General features: G+C 43.1%; 1 protein-coding gene across 3 annotated transcripts in view; it reads left to right on the top strand.

The window, feature by feature from the left end:
* The window catches only part of LOC112558841 (ankyrin repeat domain-containing protein 50-like), a 56,582-nt gene that overhangs the window by 26,813 nt on the left and 9,922 nt on the right, over positions 1 to 19,847 (top strand). For all 3 annotated transcript variants that reach the window (XM_025229545.1, XM_025229543.1, XM_025229544.1), the window contains one exon: positions 18,602 to 18,771. In XM_025229545.1, coding sequence (XP_025085330.1) covers positions 18,602 to 18,771 — 170 coding nt within the window. The remainder of the gene's footprint in view (positions 1 to 18,601; positions 18,772 to 19,847) is intronic.

Below are 19,847 nucleotides of genomic sequence, written 5' to 3'. Positions count from 1 at the left end.
AACCAAATTAGAGTTGTCATCAGTCCTTCGTGTGAAATGCATTCTTTTGTTTATACACTCGGGATGGGAGTTGTGTAGTACAGGAGCAACGCATCGTTTAGCGCGGGTATGTTTTCACCGTCCGAGTACACGACGCCTCCTCGCTTATGCCGTTATTAGTTCCAGTAGACGACCTGGTGGTCCCAACACCGTTGTGCATGATGCTGCTATAGCAAACGCCTGATGACGATTAGCAGAGTCAGTGCACTGAGAACCAAGGTCAAGGTAAGTGCGTCACCCCGCCTCCAAGCCCCCCCCCACACACACACACCAAGGTACCCTGCAAATTGGTCGCTCAGAACTTAGACCACTTCAAGTGGCCCGCTACTCGCACGCATGCATGATGCAATATTGCATTTTTTTCAATTGTAATACATTTACATTGCAAATATATTTTGTTAGACTGTCTTTTCCAGCAATCATTGTCCACACTTGTTCATTCTTTATCTATATCTGTTATTAGAGCTTTTTTTCCAAGCGTTTGGTTTCATACATACTAGAGTGTGGGGGTTTCTTCTTCTCTCCTCTTTTAAGCTTTCATGCAGAGGAAGTGTGTGTGTGTGCGTTCGCGCACGCCTGCCAGGTGCTTTCGAATGTGAGAGAAAAGGAAGAGATAGTGGGGAAGATCTTAAAAGGGACAAGCAGTTGGTACATCAAATCGCAAAGCGTGTCCGGTGGAGACTTCCCGAGATTAGCGTTACCGACGTGATTTATTGTGATTACATGTGCAGCTGGTCTAAAATTAGAGTTTGCAGGTGGCGCTTTCTTTCCAACACTGTTTGACCACGCTGAAATGGCCTCTTTTTCCTGGGTTAATGCTCCGGACATCTGGGACCGTGAATCTGCGTACTTGTGACCTTGTTCCTACACCTTTTTCTGTGCTTGTAGAGGTGTTTGCCATAGGCTTAAAGACCACACCAAATTACCATACTACAACTACTACGTTCTCATTAACTCACAAAATATACGCATTATTTGGGAAGTAATTCAAGCTGAGGTCATTTGCATTTGGCAACAGCACAACAACATTCCCCACACTTGCAATTTCGACAGCCTACATTTTTCACGTGTGTCAGATGCACTTGTTCAGCCATAATGTAGGGTAAAGCGATTGTGATTCGCTGCATACAAAACCTTGTTTTATAAAAAAAAATATAATAGGCTAGCTGTGTTTTTTTGAATTTCGCAAAAACGTTTTCTTTTTGTAAATTTTAGTTTAAAGCGTTACTTAGCGCTAAAAAATCTACAGAGTGCGATATGCTTTTTATGATTGATCTTATATATATATAGATAGTGCGTATATGTACGTTTGTTCGTTCACGTGTGTCCCCCTTGAATGCATGTTTCTGTTAATATTTGAAACACTGAAATAAGAAATAAAAATAAGAAATCAGAATCAAATTGCAAATAACAACAACAACAAAAAAAAAAGAAAAAAAAAAAAAAGACCCTGGAAAGTGCGCGAACCTTTTCTATAGCAAAGCACAGCATTAATAGCAGCTCATACAGGGGCCTTAATAGTCAGTGGTGACTCAGCCCTTGCACGTAAGAGCGTACAGTGGTGATAATGAAGTGATTTGTGTTCGCCCTGACCAGACATTGCCGGAGCATCCCCCGGAGCCCCTTCAGCGTTTGGTGCATGTATTACGGAGTAAGATTATCAGAGGTTCGCAAAACGGCGTTTATACTAGTACAGAAATACGAAGACTGCGAAGATATAGACAAGGACTCGAAGCAAGAAAGATTAATCGTAGCGTGAATCACTGTATAACACGAAGCTTTATAGTATTTTATTGTATTTTATTATAGATATAGACAGAAATAGATATGTCGGCTCAAAGCAAAATGCAGAAACTAAGTACATCTCTCTGACAGCAGCCGCTGACGGCAGGTGATGGTGACAGAGATCTGAGTCTGTCAGTGGACATAAAAAAAATTGTAAGAATCAAGTGTTTTATGGGGAGGTCACATCAGGAAAATGTTTGTGCTAGCTCCTTGCTAAAAGCCATCTGAATGTATTTAGGCATTGAGAATGTGCCTTTAAACTGATATATATATATTTTTGAGTAGAGAGGGGTTCGTTCCGATGTCAATGGTAACTTTAGAAGAGTTGCAGCCAGCAGAATAAAGTTGTTAGAGAAGAGGCACTATGTTTTACTTTGGGCTGCACTTCTATTACTCTGGCACGGTGTTCAGAAACGAAGCGAGTTCTTTGTCCAAAACTCTTCGTGTGATCAATTCAACTGATAAACTTCTTCGAAGACTCGATTACACAGTAGGCCTCTCTTTCCTCTCCCGAAACGGTGGATAGAGAGCAGTTGCGTGGATCTCTTCTACTAGGATTCACGAATTTTTAAAAAAAAAAATCATAATTTGAGATGCAGGACCTAAAAGACGGCCAAACGCAAATCAGCATATTTAAAAAAATTAAAATATGTCATTGTACCTAGAACATCAGTTTCCATGAAGCCAAATTCAAGCATGCACAACAAATTTATGGCCTCTGTCGCTAGAAATGAATGTTCTGGAAACTCGGAGCTTCTAACAGCTTTTGGGTTAATTTATTAATTTTCGTTAAAGCTGTAAGCCGCGAATTAATTACTTTAATTACGGTGGTCGTTAACAAGGATTGAAAATGCAGCGATCCGGTTCAAGATACCAGAAGAGAGAGTAATTGTTGCAACAGATGGAGCCTAGATGGCGCCTTTAGACCGACGGGTACGACATGGTGATTAGGTATCAGTGTTAGTGACAGAGTGCCAGTACATGTGCCAATGATTGCTGACATTCCGTGTGCTGCTGCGCTCGGTTGTGCTCGAGTCTGGAAACCCATTAGACGGATTGAGCAGAAGCCACTAGCAGGGGAACTATACTGCAGCTTACTGCAGGAAAGGGGCATTAAGGACAGCAACAGTGACCTCTGTTCACTCGTAAAAGAGCTACTCTCTGCTTGAATAATGAACGAAATTCTTCGTTTTCAAATATAGGCTTTCCTGTCAGTATTGTATTGTTGCTGTTGTTTTCTTCTTAGATTATAAAAGATCCCATAGCTTTTTCTGATTTAGTTTTGACCTGATCACCATTTATGATCTCATTTTAATGCGTTCTTATGCGTTGAATAAGTTTTCTGCACAGACACTTCCTAGCACCCATATGCCCCATCTCCGCCTTCCCTTTGTTTGTCTAACTATAAACAGGCGGGAGGTTCTTGTTCCCAGATGATTGCGATTACTGTCTCGAACTTTTGAAAATCTTCGCTGCTGCTGCTACATTTAATAAAATGCTAATCCGCAGTTTTTCGCTGTTTGGTTGTGATCGCTTTTACAGCTAGAAAATATTAACAGGCAAGGATTTCTGTACGCTCAAAACTTCACACACACAAAGAGGGGGGGGAGGGTCGAAAGTACGATGGAAAGCAACAGCACAGGGTTCTTCCCCCTCTCTCTCTTCCCCCAACTCCCTCCCGGTAGCAGAAGCCAAGCCAGTGCCAAAACACCAGCGCCAGGAACACCTATCTGCAAAGGCTGGATATAAAAAGTTTTCCACCGTGATTGCCTACAAGGAGGCAAGCAGTAAAGGAATTCAGAGCCTGTACAAGCAGATCACGATACCGGTAAATAAAGATGTGCAGAAAGACATGTTGACAGAAAATCTGTGTTGAGTGGTGATACAAGAGCTTCTGGAAATGCGTTTCCACCTGACGTCGTTATTCACTTCAGGTGTTCTATTATAAGACTGTCTAGCCATCACTAAGTTTATTTCTGTACACTTACGTAAGTGTCTGAATTTAGAGAAAGCAAGATTAAGTGCAGCTCATATATTAGTGGTTCGACTTAGTTATTAATAAGAAGTGCCTGAGGTATGCGGCGGTTTTGGTGTCCGGTAATACAGTGCACTGAACAGAAACCCAGTATCATAGTTGTCTTGTATACATCAATACGACTAAAATGCAAAGTATGTGAGGGTGATTTTTGCCTTTTAATTCGTACGTACCAGAATGTGTCTTCTGCTATCTTTGTCTTTTCAAACATGATATAAATTTCGTGCTCGTCATGGCTGAAATAAGGTATGATGATGTTCAATTTTCTTTTATAAATGGCATTAAGGCGTTCGGTGGTGGTATTTCCAGTGTTGTCCATAGGAATGGGAATCCCATGGGAATCCCATGGGAAACGTCCCATGGGATGGGATGGGATGGGATGGGATGGGATGGGATGGGACAGCACACATTTGTATTTCCCATGGTAGTCGATACTTGATATTGCAAAATAAATTTACTGTTATTTCATTCATCAAGGATTTAAATGAATCATCTATTGTATGTGAATTTATAGAACAAAGCCGAAAAGTTTTCAATAGGATTGTTAATACCATGGGAATCCCATGGGAAACGTCCCGTGGGACGGGATGGGACAGGCATAAATTGCCATGGGACGGGATGGGATGGGATAGAAAAATATGTCCCATGGACAACCCTGGGTATTTCATAACGAAAAGGCAAATAAATACATGTATCTGTGTTTATGTCTGACGTTTTGGAGCAGTCAAAATGTACTGTTATTTAAAATGTTAAGATAAGATGCCTAATGCAATTTGTTTATAAACTTGCGGAGATTGGCAAAATATCTTCTGTGGCCTAGATCTCATTCACTTTGCAAAATTGTTTTATGTGAGGCTGAAAGTGTTACGAGAAAGCATTTCGTGTTCTCTAGCAATCTCTGGCAGTACTTGGAAATACCTGATACGTTAAAATTGACCCACACCTATATCAGGAGTAAGCTTTACTCACATCCTTTCATGAGTTTCTGGGTCTCTGTATTTTCTTTTAATCTCCTAGTTGGAAAAAAACAACAGCAACAACAACAGTGAAGCATAGCGTACCAGAAGTGTTCAGTAGTGCAACCGATTGCCTCGGTACCGCCGTACCTTTTTGTACCGCTGCACCGGTTACCGCGTGCATGGCACGGATGCTGCACCGGCCCCACAACAATACAGGCACAGACAACAGTGAGGCTGTCAAAACATCTCCCCTTTCTCTCCCTTCTCGAGTGGGCTGTTGTATGCGAGTGCTCGATCGGTCTGACGGGTCGCGATGGAACGCTCTTCCTCGGTACACCACACGTACAGCCCGCACAGCTGCCGCCCCCTACCGGTGGTCTCAGCCAGAAAGCTCGCGCGGCCACCGCGATGTTCTTGCTCACGAGAGTCCTGCGGTTTTTGTTTTTTTTTAAATCTTTCTTGCACGTTCCCCGGCTTCTTGGCCGTGCATGCATTCCTCTGCCACGTTTGCTTCCTCGCTCTCCTCTCAGACGCGCGATTTTTGTTGACTGGAGGGTAAAATACGAATGTCGAGCAGAAAAATAGACTGTTAGTATGTAAATGTCTGCTTACTTTTCATCTTTACTGATTGGCATTAGTAAATGGGGGGGGGGGAGGAGGGTAGAGGCACGCACGCACATCCGTTATATTTTGCCATATGAAACAATCCTAATTAGTTTTTCCCGTGAAACGATGTGTTGTCATGACCTAGGACCTGTCCCTCTCTGTATAAGCTTTTCGTTTTTAACTGTTATGATTTTGCGGACAGGAAATTATAAATCACTCCATGGCACCTAGTACAGTGCCGGCTGACAGTGCGAAGATGGTGGTGGAATGGAAGGTGATAAACCAAGCACATCTTTAAGCACCAGTCGAGATAGGGTCGGATTTGTTTAAATCCTCCTGCCAGAACTGTATGTGAGGATACAGGCTTTCCTGTCATTCATTTAGCCCACGACGAGACTTGTTTCTCGAATCGTCTTCGTCCTCTTGATAATACAATCGATCTAGACTGGTAACTAAGTTTGTGGAGAATCGTATTGAGGACATCCATCAATCGATTAACGTACTTTAGCACCAGATGCTACTAATTCAATAACTTACGCGATTAAGTTTTGGATTACGATAGCTTCTCTTCCAAAGCAGGAAAGAAAAGTATGAATATTTTATTTTTTGCTAGCTTCTTATCGTCCTGTCTCGAAGAAAGGCGTGATAAACTTGTTGACCTACCGCAGTCGCTGTCAGCCAACTCACCCTTCTGGATCCATTTTCTTAGTAAGTTAACTAAAGATCCACAGTTTGCTTTAGCCGAAGACCACCGGCGCTCCGATTGTTGCGTTTGCTGAGATCACTCATGACTGTAATATTGACAACACCTCCTCGACTGGAAACTGCGGGTCACAGTTCACATCTCTGACGACCCGGAAGGATTCTCCACGATGTCCTTGCCACTCAGAAGGGTGGGGTGGGCTTTACTAGCAATGTTTATTAATAACTCTTATCACACTGGGCGAGATCTAGCCAGTCCTGTTCGAAGATGCTATGCTATTCGCGGGAAAGCTTTCCCCATGCAGAAAGGGTGACTGAAAGCAAAAATCACATGAACGGAAACGAGGCGTAATGCCAGAGGATGCAGCGAACACACGAGAATTGCCAGTACGAGGAAACACCCAGTTTGGGATTCGAGTGAGAGGATGTTGAAATTGGGTATTTTATATTAATTCTTGATTTGACATGGGCTTGGTGTAATTTTTCTGGTGACCATATATTGGCTCTTTTTTTATTATTTGACAAGTATCCGCTGCTAACATTAATAAAGGTTAAATGCGAACTGGGGCATTTGCTAAAGGAGCAACGTTGTCTGTTTCGTGCTTATTTCACCAACTGGATGGTTGCTCCGCAGAGACGACATTCAGTAAATGCTGTTCGTAAGTGCTGTTCTACTCCATGGTTGATTGATTTTTTAACGCCGTGTCAGCAGCAGAAATCAAAGGCAAGTAGGACTATCTGTTTAAAAAGCACAGGTAGGCGATTGCAACAAATGGAGGCTAGAAGATGCCGAAAATGCTAAAATGATTCATCGTATTCAAGTCATGCCTGCTTGTGTGAAGGTCACAGAAAACTAATGATTTGGGGGCAGGACTCTAGATTAGAACTTTGGCCAGCGTGCTGTCCAAACTTGTTTGCCTGTACAAGGGAACCTTAGGCCACGTCGGAGATTTTGCGAGGTTAATAACAGTCTTAACCAGCTCTCTGTCACATACTTGGCTTGTATTATCTCCCGGCTACTTACACTAGCATCGTCATGTCCAGAGCCGTACGACAGAACGAGTTCGGTGGCCAACAAGCGAAGCATGTCTTCAGGAAGTGGACCGTGCCAGCACGTGGTGCTAGTCACATGGCCTGGCTGGCCTGCCACTCAGGTGATCAAATCACCGTGACTCCGGGGGAGGTGGTGCGCGAGCGGAAGCAACGGCAGTGTCTGGTCGATAGAAGTGGTTGTGGCAGCAACTTTGGGGTCAGCAAGGCCAAGAGGTTTGGGAAATCGTTCAGTGACTGTGACTGCACACACCGCCAGTTATTACTATAATGTATTGATGATACATATCGGGTTGCCCAAAGTGTGGAAGAATCGGGATGTGGAGCAAAGACTTGTTTTCACACCAAAAAAATATTTCCCTTTCAGGTTACTGTCCTTTTTTTAAGAGCACGCAATGTTGACTAGTTTTTCCCCCGCATGTGTGATCGAGTCAAGTGAACAATTAAGTGCTCTTTAGCTCACGCTGTTATTAGTTCGTTTCGTGTAATGCATTATCATTTGACGAGCATTTCTCTCATCAAATCAGATAAGCGCATGTTAAAAGTGGCAAGCATTGAGGCTCAGATGAACTAAAACAGCAGACCAAGTGCAGTCTTATTCAGTTGTCTCACTAATCTTTAAAATTATGACAACGTTTTCAGGTTCTGACCGAACAACGAAAAACTGAAAGAACGACTATCAGATATCGTTAATGTTTAAATGGGCTAGCTTGCATGTGGAATGTCAAGCGATTGCTGGCGGTTGATATCGTATAGTTAGGCTCTGTAATGAATGATTTTCGCCAACGGCTTTCGCGCGCTTTCTCTCGCCTGCAGGATCAGAATCGGTGAGCGGTGAGTCACGGCGGTGACAAAAACGTGCAGCAGGACGTGGGGAAACAAACGGCTGATGAGTAATACGTTTGTGTGTGACATCTCGGCGCCGCGCTGCCTGAGCCTGGTGGGGCTTGCATTGTGTAGCACGTGCTGCAAAGGGCTCGTGTTGTGGTAGGGGAGGAGGGCCCATCAGGACAGGAGTGCAGCTTGTTAAATGTTGCTTGATGGAAACTCCTGTAGACTGACGTGACTGCACGCACTTTGGTCAGAAACAGATGCTTAATTAATGAGTAGAGGTTAACATTAAACAGAGCTAGATATAAACTTACAAGAACTGCAATTATGGTGGGCACTGCTTCCAAGGAAGTGTTCGTATCAACAATTTTTTTCAGCGGAAGGAAACACTAGCAGAGAAAGTTACTGGGTCAGTTCGTTAATTTGTGGTGTGTGTAGTCAAGAAAGGTCGGATTCAGTTGCTTTTGTGACGTCGGTAGGCGGAACCGTTTTCTCCTCTCCCACGCACCATCTTTCTCCATCAACACGTCCAGGAAATTAGTCGTTAAGTGGGTTTCGCATGTTACAACTTCGAAGTTCCCTATCCAGTTATCAGTTTTATCACTTAAAAATCTCGTTTCCTGCAGGTAATGAGGAGATCATGTTTGCACATTTTCAGCTATCGGTTAATCAATCAGTCCGTCAGCCATTAAGTGCCCTCATGTAGCAAGATGATAAACTATAAACTGTTTTAAAAAAAATATTTAAAAAAAGAGGCAAGGTGCACACATGTATGTACGTTAGGGATTGTATGTAGAGTGATGTCCGGCTTTGTTAGAACAGTTTTTAAGTATCATTTTAATTTTGAATTATATTCCGTTGATTAAATTATATTTCACACTGCTGAGCAAACGTTCCAATCAGCAGTAAGACGACCCTACTGATTTTCGGTTTGCAGCAAGATTATACTCGGGTCGAAACAAGATTATTTTCGGACTCAGGATTGTACTCGGTTCGAGGTAAGTAACGCTCACCAGCGACCCTGTGAGATAAGATATACGTTGGACTACTCTTGTTAGTCTTTACATACCATGATCCCATGTAATATTCACCTGTCACGCAGCCGATGCAGTGATCACATGCAATAATCCGTTTTGTTCTTTGATCTTAATCCAAACACTCGTTTGTTTAATTGCAAATAACTGCATACTTACGTGGAGCTGTTGGAGTGCCGGTCAGACATCATCTGCCCTTTATCTGTCAACTGTCAACAGTATTCAGACTGCATTCAGACACCAATTACAAGGCATAGCTATCGCTGTGGTTGCTAGTTATTTGCCTCTTCGTCGAATCTCGTGGCGCTTCCCGAGGAAAATCCAATTTTCCAAGTCCAGGTTTGGGTAATACAGCCAAATTCAGACAGTCACAGGGAGCGAAAAAATTTAACTGACTTGATAGCAACACGATTATAGTAATGAAAGAGAAACACTGGGACTCCGCTTGCGCAACACGTGCCTGGCTGTATTTGACGAGCTCGAGGAAACCTGAAGACTCTGGTTCAGGCTTCGTCTTTGTGAGGCTGCCTTTGATGTCTGCGCGTCAATAGATTTTCCTGTTTGCACGCCTGTATGGAGTGGTCGGCTGCTTGCACGTGCATGACAGAATTAAACGAAAGAAGATCATTATTCGGGATGGAAGGCGACGCCAGTTGTTGTTCTGAAGGAAGGGTTGACTGGCAGATTAGTTGATAAAGTGCAACAAGTTCGACAGACTGGTTGATAATCTGACTGGCAGGACTGGTTGATTGTTGATTCAGATGTGTTGACATTGCAACAGACTGAGCGGTTAGCACATGCTAAATATCTGAGAGATATAGCTTTTAGATGTGCTATGAATTAACATGCTGATGTTAGTGATTGCAATGATGCTTGTTTCCTTGCACAAAACGAGAGTAAAATTAAACAGAAGAGAAGTGGGATGAAAGTATTAATTGCATTAAAGAGATGCATAAAAATAGAATGTAGCTATTGAATAATGACACTTTTCAGACTTCATTAAAACTGGGCTGTTCTTTCAGACAAGTACTGTACTGTGAAAATTAAGACAAGTGGTTAGATATACTATTAATACTTTTTCAGCGTTGTTTCGGATTTGAAATTTTTTGTGACATGAAAGGGTATAGATGTCAGCGATGCAGTCAGCAAGCTGGTTGTTGTCTGTCCTTGATAAACTGGAAGCCATTTAAATCTTAAATTGTAAATACAAAGCTGCAGTGTACAAGTGAAACAGTGTCTGAACACGAAGCACCCGCAAATATTGCTGACTCAAGTACTAAAGCAAGAAGCTCATGAACGCAGCAGGGCTGTACTTCAGAGCACTGATAACGTTATTACCGACGATTCTCTTAGAAACACTGGCAGCATTCCTCTGTCTAGTGCCGATGAATAGGCATTTTTTTATTTGCTCGCACAGCAGGAATGCCAGTGGTGCCTGTACTGTTGGCAGGGAAAAAAAAAAAAATGATTTTTAGGTTGCAGAATTGCACGGTGTAGAAGCTTGTTCCCTCGAAGTTCAAGGTTATTGAAGAGACAAGATGTAAGCGGCCTAGCCATCCCATTGCTTCTTATTTGCAGATTAACGATAATGCTTGTTCCTCGTCAGTTTAGTTTGAAAGCAGACAAGTGCTTCACGAATCCAGCCAGCGTGATCGGATTTGTGGTGTATCTGTTGATGAAAGTAGCATAAACTATATTTGTCGTCTCAGACATGAAATAACGGTGTCTTGATAATCACAGCTTTTTTTTCAATCATCACCTTTACAAAAACATTCCAGCTGATAGCGGTCGCTTCTGTGTGGAGCGCTAAACTGTTTCGCTCTTTCGGAAAAGGATTTACATTCGCATCGAGTACTTCCGGTGTGTGCCACGTCATCTAAAATGTAAACATTCCAGTTACTTGCACAGATCAATCAGCAGGTTTGAATCCTGTCCAAGCCTTTCGCCTCAAGCGTATCAGGTATCGCGCGGAGCGATATCTGATTACATTCTGAATGAACGTGCATCCACTTCGCGGCGGCTGCCTTGGCAGCACTTGTTTGCACAGCGACCGCCAGTGTTCCACTTCATGGATCCGTAGCGCGGTGGTGAGGTGATCACAACCACAACCATTTTGTCCAACGGCTGCTGTCCTTTTCGTCATTCTTCATTTATTCATAATCCATAATTGCTTGCGGATAACACCAAAGACTGATGTCTATTTTCCACATTAGTACGTCTGTTGCACGCCCTGCGCAATTTAATATAAATCTATAAGGAGATAAATGCATTATGGGGTAGGAATTAAAATTGTTCTGCAAGGCGGTGTGAAGGTGAAACACGTCTCCTAATACAAGGTTGGTCAAATGTACGTTAACGCTTAAATAGTTGAAGACATTTATTTATTAACAAAGTATGTACAGGACGGTCTCAACACAAACAGCGAGCAACAGTACCATTTCATGGGTAATAGATAATACCTCAGTCCGTATTAGTGTTAACCTAACGAGAATCGATTAACCGAGCGTATTGTCAACGTATTGTCAACGTATTGTATTTCTATGTTGTGTAAAGGACATGCTGGCGTTGGTGACGGTGACCTAGTTCGAGCGTCCTCTGAGAAGGTTGGCTTCGCTGGAACTCCGGCAGCAGTCTTTTCGTTAATTTAATCTGTCTGTGGGCCAGGGCACTTCAGTCGATACTTCAGTCGACTTGCCGACTGATTTATCTCAGGGGATTTTTTTCCTCATGCGGCTTAGATGGGTTCGTTTACCCTCCCGCATTGACTGATACTAGTGGTGGTGGTGGTAGCCGAGGCGAGATGAGTTCAAACAAAGGTTTGATAGCCAGATTATGTGTCTTCTTGATCGGATATTGTGTTTTCTGTGTCTGTCGGCTTGTACCTGAGAGCAAAGACATTAGGAACCAACCCGAGGGTCTACTGATGGTGTATTGTTTGTGCGAGACGTGTGCCTTTCGTGCTACGGTGCAGAACGTTAGCGCGTGCAGCACGGTCGTTTGGTACGGACGTTGAGACACGAGGGAGGTCGGTTTTTTTCTTGTCAATGCTAAGGTTTGAATTTCCTGTATGCTATCTCTCCCCCACTGGAAGGATCTTTACAGATTAAGCTGAGGACAACGTGTGGAGTGAAAACGTCTAAAGAAACGCACACTCGCACACACGAGACACAGGTGTTGCTGTGTTACAGCAGCATCGGGGTAATCGTTCTTCTTCAGCTCCCTCCCGTGACTCAATTCTCCAGCACCGCCATATCCATGTTGTTGGGGTTTTTTTTTGTTTTTTTTTTTTTTGTTTTTGTTTTTTTTTTTGGTTTTTTTGTTTTTTACGTCCAGAAAATTTCTCCCTCGACGTTAAAATAAACCAGAATTGTTTGTTGTTCTTTCTTCTGTGCTGATTATTAAATCAAGGAGAGAAATTAACAATGCCTTGACCTGTTTACATGCCTGTGCCGCCTTATAAGGGCATAGAATGACTGGACAATGATGGTATGCGAGATCATCTTCACGCTGTAAACATTGGAAGCAGAAATATACGAGTAGCTGCCTATTGTATATTTGCTCGGGACAGTCAAGAGAAAAAGCTCTATCATTTCTGTCTTACCCAGGGCATTGGCAATAGCACCAAATGAAATCCTTCCTCTCAAGGAAAGAAAAAGACCCAAAGAAGTTGACAATCCTTCGTGAGGCACAGTATACGCCATCTCAGAGTTCCATTGAGAGGACTGCATCCATAAGTTTTCGCCGAATCCACTTATCCAGTTGCCCCAATTCTAAGATGTAGCTTCCTGTGTCGTGTCTGCGACAGTGTCTTCACATGAAGCAACATCTTCCCAGATCCAAAAGTGGAGAGAAATAAATCACACATGCGGCGCACATGAATCGCGCTACAAATAACATTGACGGTATCCACGTGTGGAGTATAACAACAAATCTCCCAGCTGGGTACACAGAACCAAACGCTTTTACTTCACACACCCCACACACACATGCACACACACACTCTCTCTCTACTACTTTGTAGCCTTCCAGTTTACTCGAAGATTATAAAAAAATATTGTTAAGTCAGAAAAAAATAAGGCAAGGTAAGTATAGCTTCATATCTGCGAAAGAAAGAGCGAACGAAATTATTCGGGGAAAGAAACAGGGAGAGAAAGGGAAGTCGTCCTCATCAAGAGGGTTTTTATGTTCATAGTCCCTGTCTTTGGGCTTGTGGAAAGAAGTAAGTTTTCTAGATAGGGTTAGAGTGCTCGAAATGAACTTTAGCGTACTTTTTATAACGAACGCTCTTTTCATAACACTCCGGCTTCATCCTGGAATCGTTCCTGTTTCAACATGCTCCTGTCAGCTGAGTGTACTACTACCGTTAACACGTTCTCACCCTACTGATCCCTGCTGACTTTTGAGACTTACCCCCCATCTCATGACTTAGTTCAGGTCAGAGTGACCGCCCAGCCGCCTGACAGGTGTGAAAAACGTCCCTGCTGAGAAGCCCTACAGTCACCTTTGAGGTGCGGATGTAGACGGGCCTGTTAAGGAGTGTTCATGGTCCTGTTTTGTACCCGTAGTTCGACATTTTATGGATGCGTGACCTTCTCAATTTATTTTTCTTTGGTTGCTTCAGTTAAAATGGGGATTATCAAGCATCTTGTTTATGGGGATGGTGAATTAGTCGGCACGAGCGCGCGCAAGGATTCTTCTCGGTTACGCACACCTCTCTGCGTCCTTGGAAGGAAAGCATATTTCACATTGCTGGTTTATAGACCCACATATTTTTATGATTGATTTGACTTATTAGAAAAAAAAAACAAACTCTTAGAGCAGTTTTTATCACCAATATGCAGAGCATGAAAAATATACTTCGGCGTTTGTCTTTGAGAAGGAAAAGCGGACGATTTAACAAGAGTGCTTTGTTGAAAGCTGGCACACAGCGCTGATCTCGCCTGCCTTGCTCCGTCCATTTTCGAGAGCAGGTGCTAATGAGGAAGCCCGCATTTTTGCCAGGCTCAAGGTCTCGCTGGTAAGTGTGTGCGGCTAGCGGTGAAGGGATCTGCTCGGAAGAAAGGACGGCGTCTGAGAATGCGCACCTACCGCCTGGGGGCCTCACGCAGTGCACGTGCGAACGACGACCCGCCACAGATAAGACGGCCCTCCGCGGCTGTTTGCATTCCTGCTCGCGCCGGACATGCAATTTACGCTGCCTTGACGTCACCGCGGTGTGTGCCAAGCTAATTACGACTGCAGCGAAACATGTTCTGGCTTTAGAAGTCAACTGTTAGAAGTCTAGTCGCCTCGGTTTTCAAGCCACTTCTCTTGCGTAGAATTCGGAAGAAAGTTGAGCTAACCCCGAAAGTTGTATAGCTTCCTTTTGCGACTACGCTGCAGCTAAACAGGATGAGCTGTCGTCCAAGTTGTAATTCTCTGCATGCGTGTGTATGTGCGAGAGAGCAAGCGCGAGGGTGTAAGCTTTTTACCTTCAGTAAACTGTTTTCGTCTAGTGTATGTGCCCACATCGTAAGACGCTTTTTTTGGCAAGGGGAGGGATAAACAATTATTTTTTCAGATATCATTCCACTTTATCTTGTATTCACCGTGGGATTTTTGTTGTGCGCCACAATAACAGTATATTATAATTCTGTGTAATTTTTTTTTTATCACAGTAACGTGCATTTTACACAGTAAACCATTAAAAAACTGTCGGACAAGGCCAACACCGCTGTCTTCTCACGCATGCTGATCTCAAGTCCACTCCTGTAGTGACCAGTCGAGCGTGGTAAAAAGCCACAGGCACCGTCCTAATTGGTGGGGTCGGCCGTACAACCACCCGGGCCCTAGGCCTCGCTCAGTTGGGCTTAGGAGCGTTTGTTATCTCGATGCCGTTGGGCATCTGTCTAAGGAGTCCATCGATTCCGCAGCGAATTAATTGGATGTCTTCGACTTTCGAGAAAGGTAGCCAAGTTGAATTCTCTCACACCCATTGGTGTATGCACTCCTCTTACTGCATCTCATCTCCTCTAACCTTTCATAACCCGCCTTCCTTCCTGTCTTCGTCTCTTGAGGGAAGTCAGACGAAAAGAGAAATGCTAGATATTAACTATCTTTCAACATGAACTGAGCGGGGTTGTGGTAGCAAGCAAAGGTTTATGACTGAAAAACACAACGAAGGTGCTGCCGCGTGCACCTATTTAATGATCGAGAGGAGTTGGGATATATTAATTTTGTGGTCATTTTCATTGGTTCTCGCTTGTTCTTTGCTATATCAGAAATCACTAATCAATGGTTTTTAATCTCTTGCCTATGTTATCAGTCTACTACAGGGCAACGTGTCTGGTTTGCTTTATCGCCATTCATTTACGTTCGTTAAAACCCTCAACTTCATTTCACGGAGCGTAGTACATTCCGACGCTACGATCTCAGTATATGTATATGCTGTTTAAATCGTGAGGTATTGACGTCCTACCCTTCCCCACGCACAACTTTTTTTCTTGTTACAAGATCAAAGGTTATATTTTTGTGAAACCTTGGACAGCCCATTGTTAAAAAAAAAGAACAATCTCAGACCCAGAGCTGTAATTCTGTGCTTGAAGGTTGCAGCTGTATGCTACAAGAACTCACTGTGCTGATTTATAGCCTTCACGAACAGCAGTCTATCCCCTGTCGTTTTTCCTCTTTCTCTCTCTCTCGTGTGTGTGTGTGCCCCGCGCATGCGTGTGCGCAAGAGAGAGAGAGTCACAGAGATTACAGAGATTGAACGAGCAATCTTAGTGGTTAAAGTGCTCTTAATCCACATGAACTTCCTTGGTGAGGTCACGATTGTGTGCGCTGAAATTTTAAGAAAAAAAGTTGCGACTCGTCTACGAATTACGCGCCAGTCTTTATCATCTCGACAAACAAAACGAGTGTCACGTGGTCAGTCTCCTTTGACGAACAGTTTATGCTATCACATCATTTTCATGCATATTGTGACAGCGCACCTGTTTGCCAGCACTGACAAGTTGTAGCTGTTATTTACGTCAACTGAAATGTTTGACTCACTGAATGAGCTGGTGTTTAGTCCCCAAATCACTGCTTTCTTCGTCGTGCCGATTAGGAACTTAGCATTGGTCTTTATGTCACCGTTAGATTGCCTTTTTTTTTTTTATTGAAGGAAGAGGAGGGCGAGGAGGTACAAAAAGAAAATAGTTACTGTGAGGATTATTTCGATGTCGCTTACTTCGCTTTACTTGCTATTACATTCTAAAATAGAAGAGTGCGATTAACCATGTGGAGAACAGTAGACACTGGTAAAATTCTTAGACGTTTCGGTTAACTTTGATGGTTTAATCTCTTTCTGTTCTTTTGAAGATGTCCTCGTCCTCGCACCATGCATCAGTTCAATAGTAGCAATCTTCGAACATCTGTCAAGGTTCCGCCAACAGCATCGTGTTCGAACTGGGCGTGTTGAACCTTTCCGACAACTTTCCACTTCGGCTGTTTCAGCCTTTCCATGGCTGTGCCTAGGTTGCCTCTTGTTATCCTGCTGGCTTCACTCCGATTGTGCGAGACCACACATGCGTAGACACCCGCGGCTGGGTCTGTCAGAACCACGAGAAGCCTTAGGAAATTATTCAAATGGCGAGCAGTTTTCTTAAATCGTATTAGAGTCTAAATGAAAAAAAAAGGATGAAAGATTTTTTACTCTGCCAAAATGAAAGACATAGAAGTGCAGAAATTGTGCTGCGATTGAAGAGCTCACAGCTGAACTTCGTAAGACCGCCATTAAAACTCTGCCGTCGTGGCTTGTGCTATTTTTTTTTTCTTCGGGATTATACATTTCCACATGCATAGAGAGCAAAATCATGTGTGCACATCAAGTAACCTTACCATACAGCAGCCAGTCTTTTTTCTTCTTCTTCTCCTCCTCCTCCAGTGTTAGCATGGCTAAAAGTAGGCACCTCAAGCACGTGAACAGAAAACGTTTTCGTTTCTATCCCGTGCAGACTCCAGTGCAGTGATGTGCATGAAAGAGCTCTGCTTCCATAAAAATTCTGTTGTTCTAACAAAGAGCTGAGAGAGCGAGATTAAATGCACCTCTCTAGGGTTCCAGCTGCCCTTTAAGTGGCTGTTAAGTCGTGTTGAAAACACGATTCGGCAGGTGCATGGTGTCCCTTGCGTTTCCTCAGAAACAAGGTCGTGACACCATCGCACATCATTTGCAGCTTTGTGACATCCATGGGAAAGAGTCATTATCTTTCTCCCCGTACCTACCCTCGCCTTCACTGTAGATGTTTGTTGTTTCTCACTTGACATTATACAAGTCTAACTGATAACTTTTATTCCCGGCTTACAGGTTGGAAAATGATCGCTTGAACCAATACAAATGATTGGCCTGTTTTGCGTTCGTTTTACTTTATTTTAATTGTAGGTTAATCAAACACCAGCACATTCAACCAAGGAAACCATCCATAAGTCCTGCCAAGCTCACATGAATTGATGACTAGCAGCAGTTCTGCTTATCTGAGAAAATATTATCGTTGAATAGATAAGGGACAAAGATGACAAAGATACACTGGAAGATGTTTTGTTGCCATTGTCGATAACGGTACACGGGGAGCTCCAGACGAGCCAAAATCAACATTTAGAAGATGTTGGCAAGGTTCGCGTAGGGGTCGCTTTATCATGCCGCTTGGAGATGAGCGAAGGAAGTCATAAAGATGTGCTCCGAAAAACCATCACACGTGTGAAAGAGACCGGCATTTAAAACTTGTTTTCTCAGGCTCAGATTAGCATTTCTTTTGAAGCTATGAATCACCTCGGGAAACGCCAATCGCATATAAATAAAGACGTGAAAATAGAATCATTTTAATTTGTGTCCTTTGGTCAAATTCAGATGGCACCGCGGGCGAGTGTGTTTTATAAGGGTTGATGTCGATAAGTTGTGTTTTCTTTGTCAGGTTTTTAAATTTGTTGTGGTAAGAGAGAAGTGGTATGTGTGAAGGCACAAACACAAGACACGAGTTCACTCAGAAAGATATGCAAAGTATCCTGTCATTCAGAGCAATGAAGCGAAAAGGAGACGCTGTTATAAAAGTATTATTTTAAAACTCTGTTATCGTTAAAATCATTAAAAGTATACTTTTTTTTCACGGAAATTACCTCGTTTTGGGGTTCTTTTATACATCTTTAAAAAGCACATTGATGCTGAATATTGAGCATGTAATCATAAAAGATTTTTGCTGATACGCCAAGCGTGGCTTTGACTGTACAAAACTCTCAGCTTCCCTGTTTGTAGTTCTTAATGTGCCTACTTTGTCATATTAGATAAACTAGTAATTTTGTTAACTACATCTTGGATGCTGCTGTTATCTAACAACACGATGTGAAACGGAGGGGAACGTGTGCAGTCATGGAGAAAGCCAAACAGATATTCATTTGTTTAGACAGTTTAAATTATCAGGAATTATTCTCTCTCTCTCTCACACACACTATCTCTCTCATTGCACTAGTTTACTACAAGCCTGACCAATCACATGTAATATTTCATTGCGTTGATGAGCGTCAAGACCTTTTTGCTGTGTTGACAGATCTGCCAGCTGCTGGTGGAGCAGGGCGCAAAGGTCAACGAAGTGGACAACGACGGGCGGCACCCGCTGATACACGCGGCACAGGAGGGGCATCTGTCCGTCGTGCAGTACCTCATAGACCGGGGATCCCGTCTCGATCACAGGAGCCACGACGGCAAGACTGCTTTCAGGTGAGATGGGTGGAGGTGTTTTCAGGTGACCTGGAGGAAGGTGTACGTAAGTATCGTAGGATTGGATGTACTTACATGGTACAAATCGAATGCCGAGAAGATGTTTAGGATTTGGATTTGACATCGCGCTAGACTCCTAACCAACCCGTAGCCGTTTTGCTTCTATAGGAACAAGTGACAAGAGGGACGTGACAAGTTGGTTGAATTGTCTGTTGCGAGCGTAAACTTGCCAACATTAGAGATCTTGGTATAGTGACTCATCCAGCACAACTTTGTAGAGGTTCGTGGCGGCCTGCTTTTAAAGGGCAACGCGAGTGCTCAGTCAAAGCTTCCAACGAAAGTTCAGATCTGTAGGTCTGTATTTTAAAATCAGCCATGCTATTTTCTGGGGAGAAGAATCGCTTCTTGAACATGACAACCTGAGTAATTTTTCTTCATTTGACTCGAAGACATGTCTAGATTTTCTGAACAGAGCCACATTCGCTGCTACAAATACTACTTTCCCGCAACTGAGTTCTCCAGTATATGAGAGTAATTTTTTTCTGCTTTCCAAGTGGCAAGTGAAAATTCCGATGTTTGAAAGCTTATATCTTAAAAATTAAGCATAAATCTATACTCACATTTTGGAATTATTATTTTTAAATGAACTTTAACTAGATCGTGAAGAAACAAATGTTGCAATCGACATGCACAACTATCACCTTACCACTAACTCTGAACAGAGGATTTCGACATTATACGAAGCTGTTGTGGTGATGACACCAGATGGTGTTCTGGACTGTGGGTTGCGACCTAGTAGTGACAAGCTGTGACAAGCTGTTTTGACTCAGTCCTGATGCCACATGCACACGTCTCGGACCTTGTTTCGAACGATAGGCAACGAGAAGCGAGAGTGATCGACATGCCAATTTGCATGTCTCGATTACACCAGCGAAGATCATCGGCATCCCGTGTTATTGGGATTAGTAAGAATATTAACGAGACAATTAGCTAGACGTGTTTCATTGATTTTCATCATTGCTTGTAAATAATAAGTTCACGACAAGTTATTAATAACATCTGAGGCACTAAACTGC

The sequence above is a fragment of the Pomacea canaliculata genome, linkage group LG3, assembly GCF_003073045.1.
Source record: "Pomacea canaliculata isolate SZHN2017 linkage group LG3, ASM307304v1, whole genome shotgun sequence".
NCBI classification, from domain to species: Eukaryota; Metazoa; Mollusca; class Gastropoda; order Architaenioglossa; family Ampullariidae; genus Pomacea; species Pomacea canaliculata.
The sequence above is the reverse complement of the archived record's forward strand: the minus strand, read 5'-3'. Positions and strand labels throughout refer to the sequence as shown.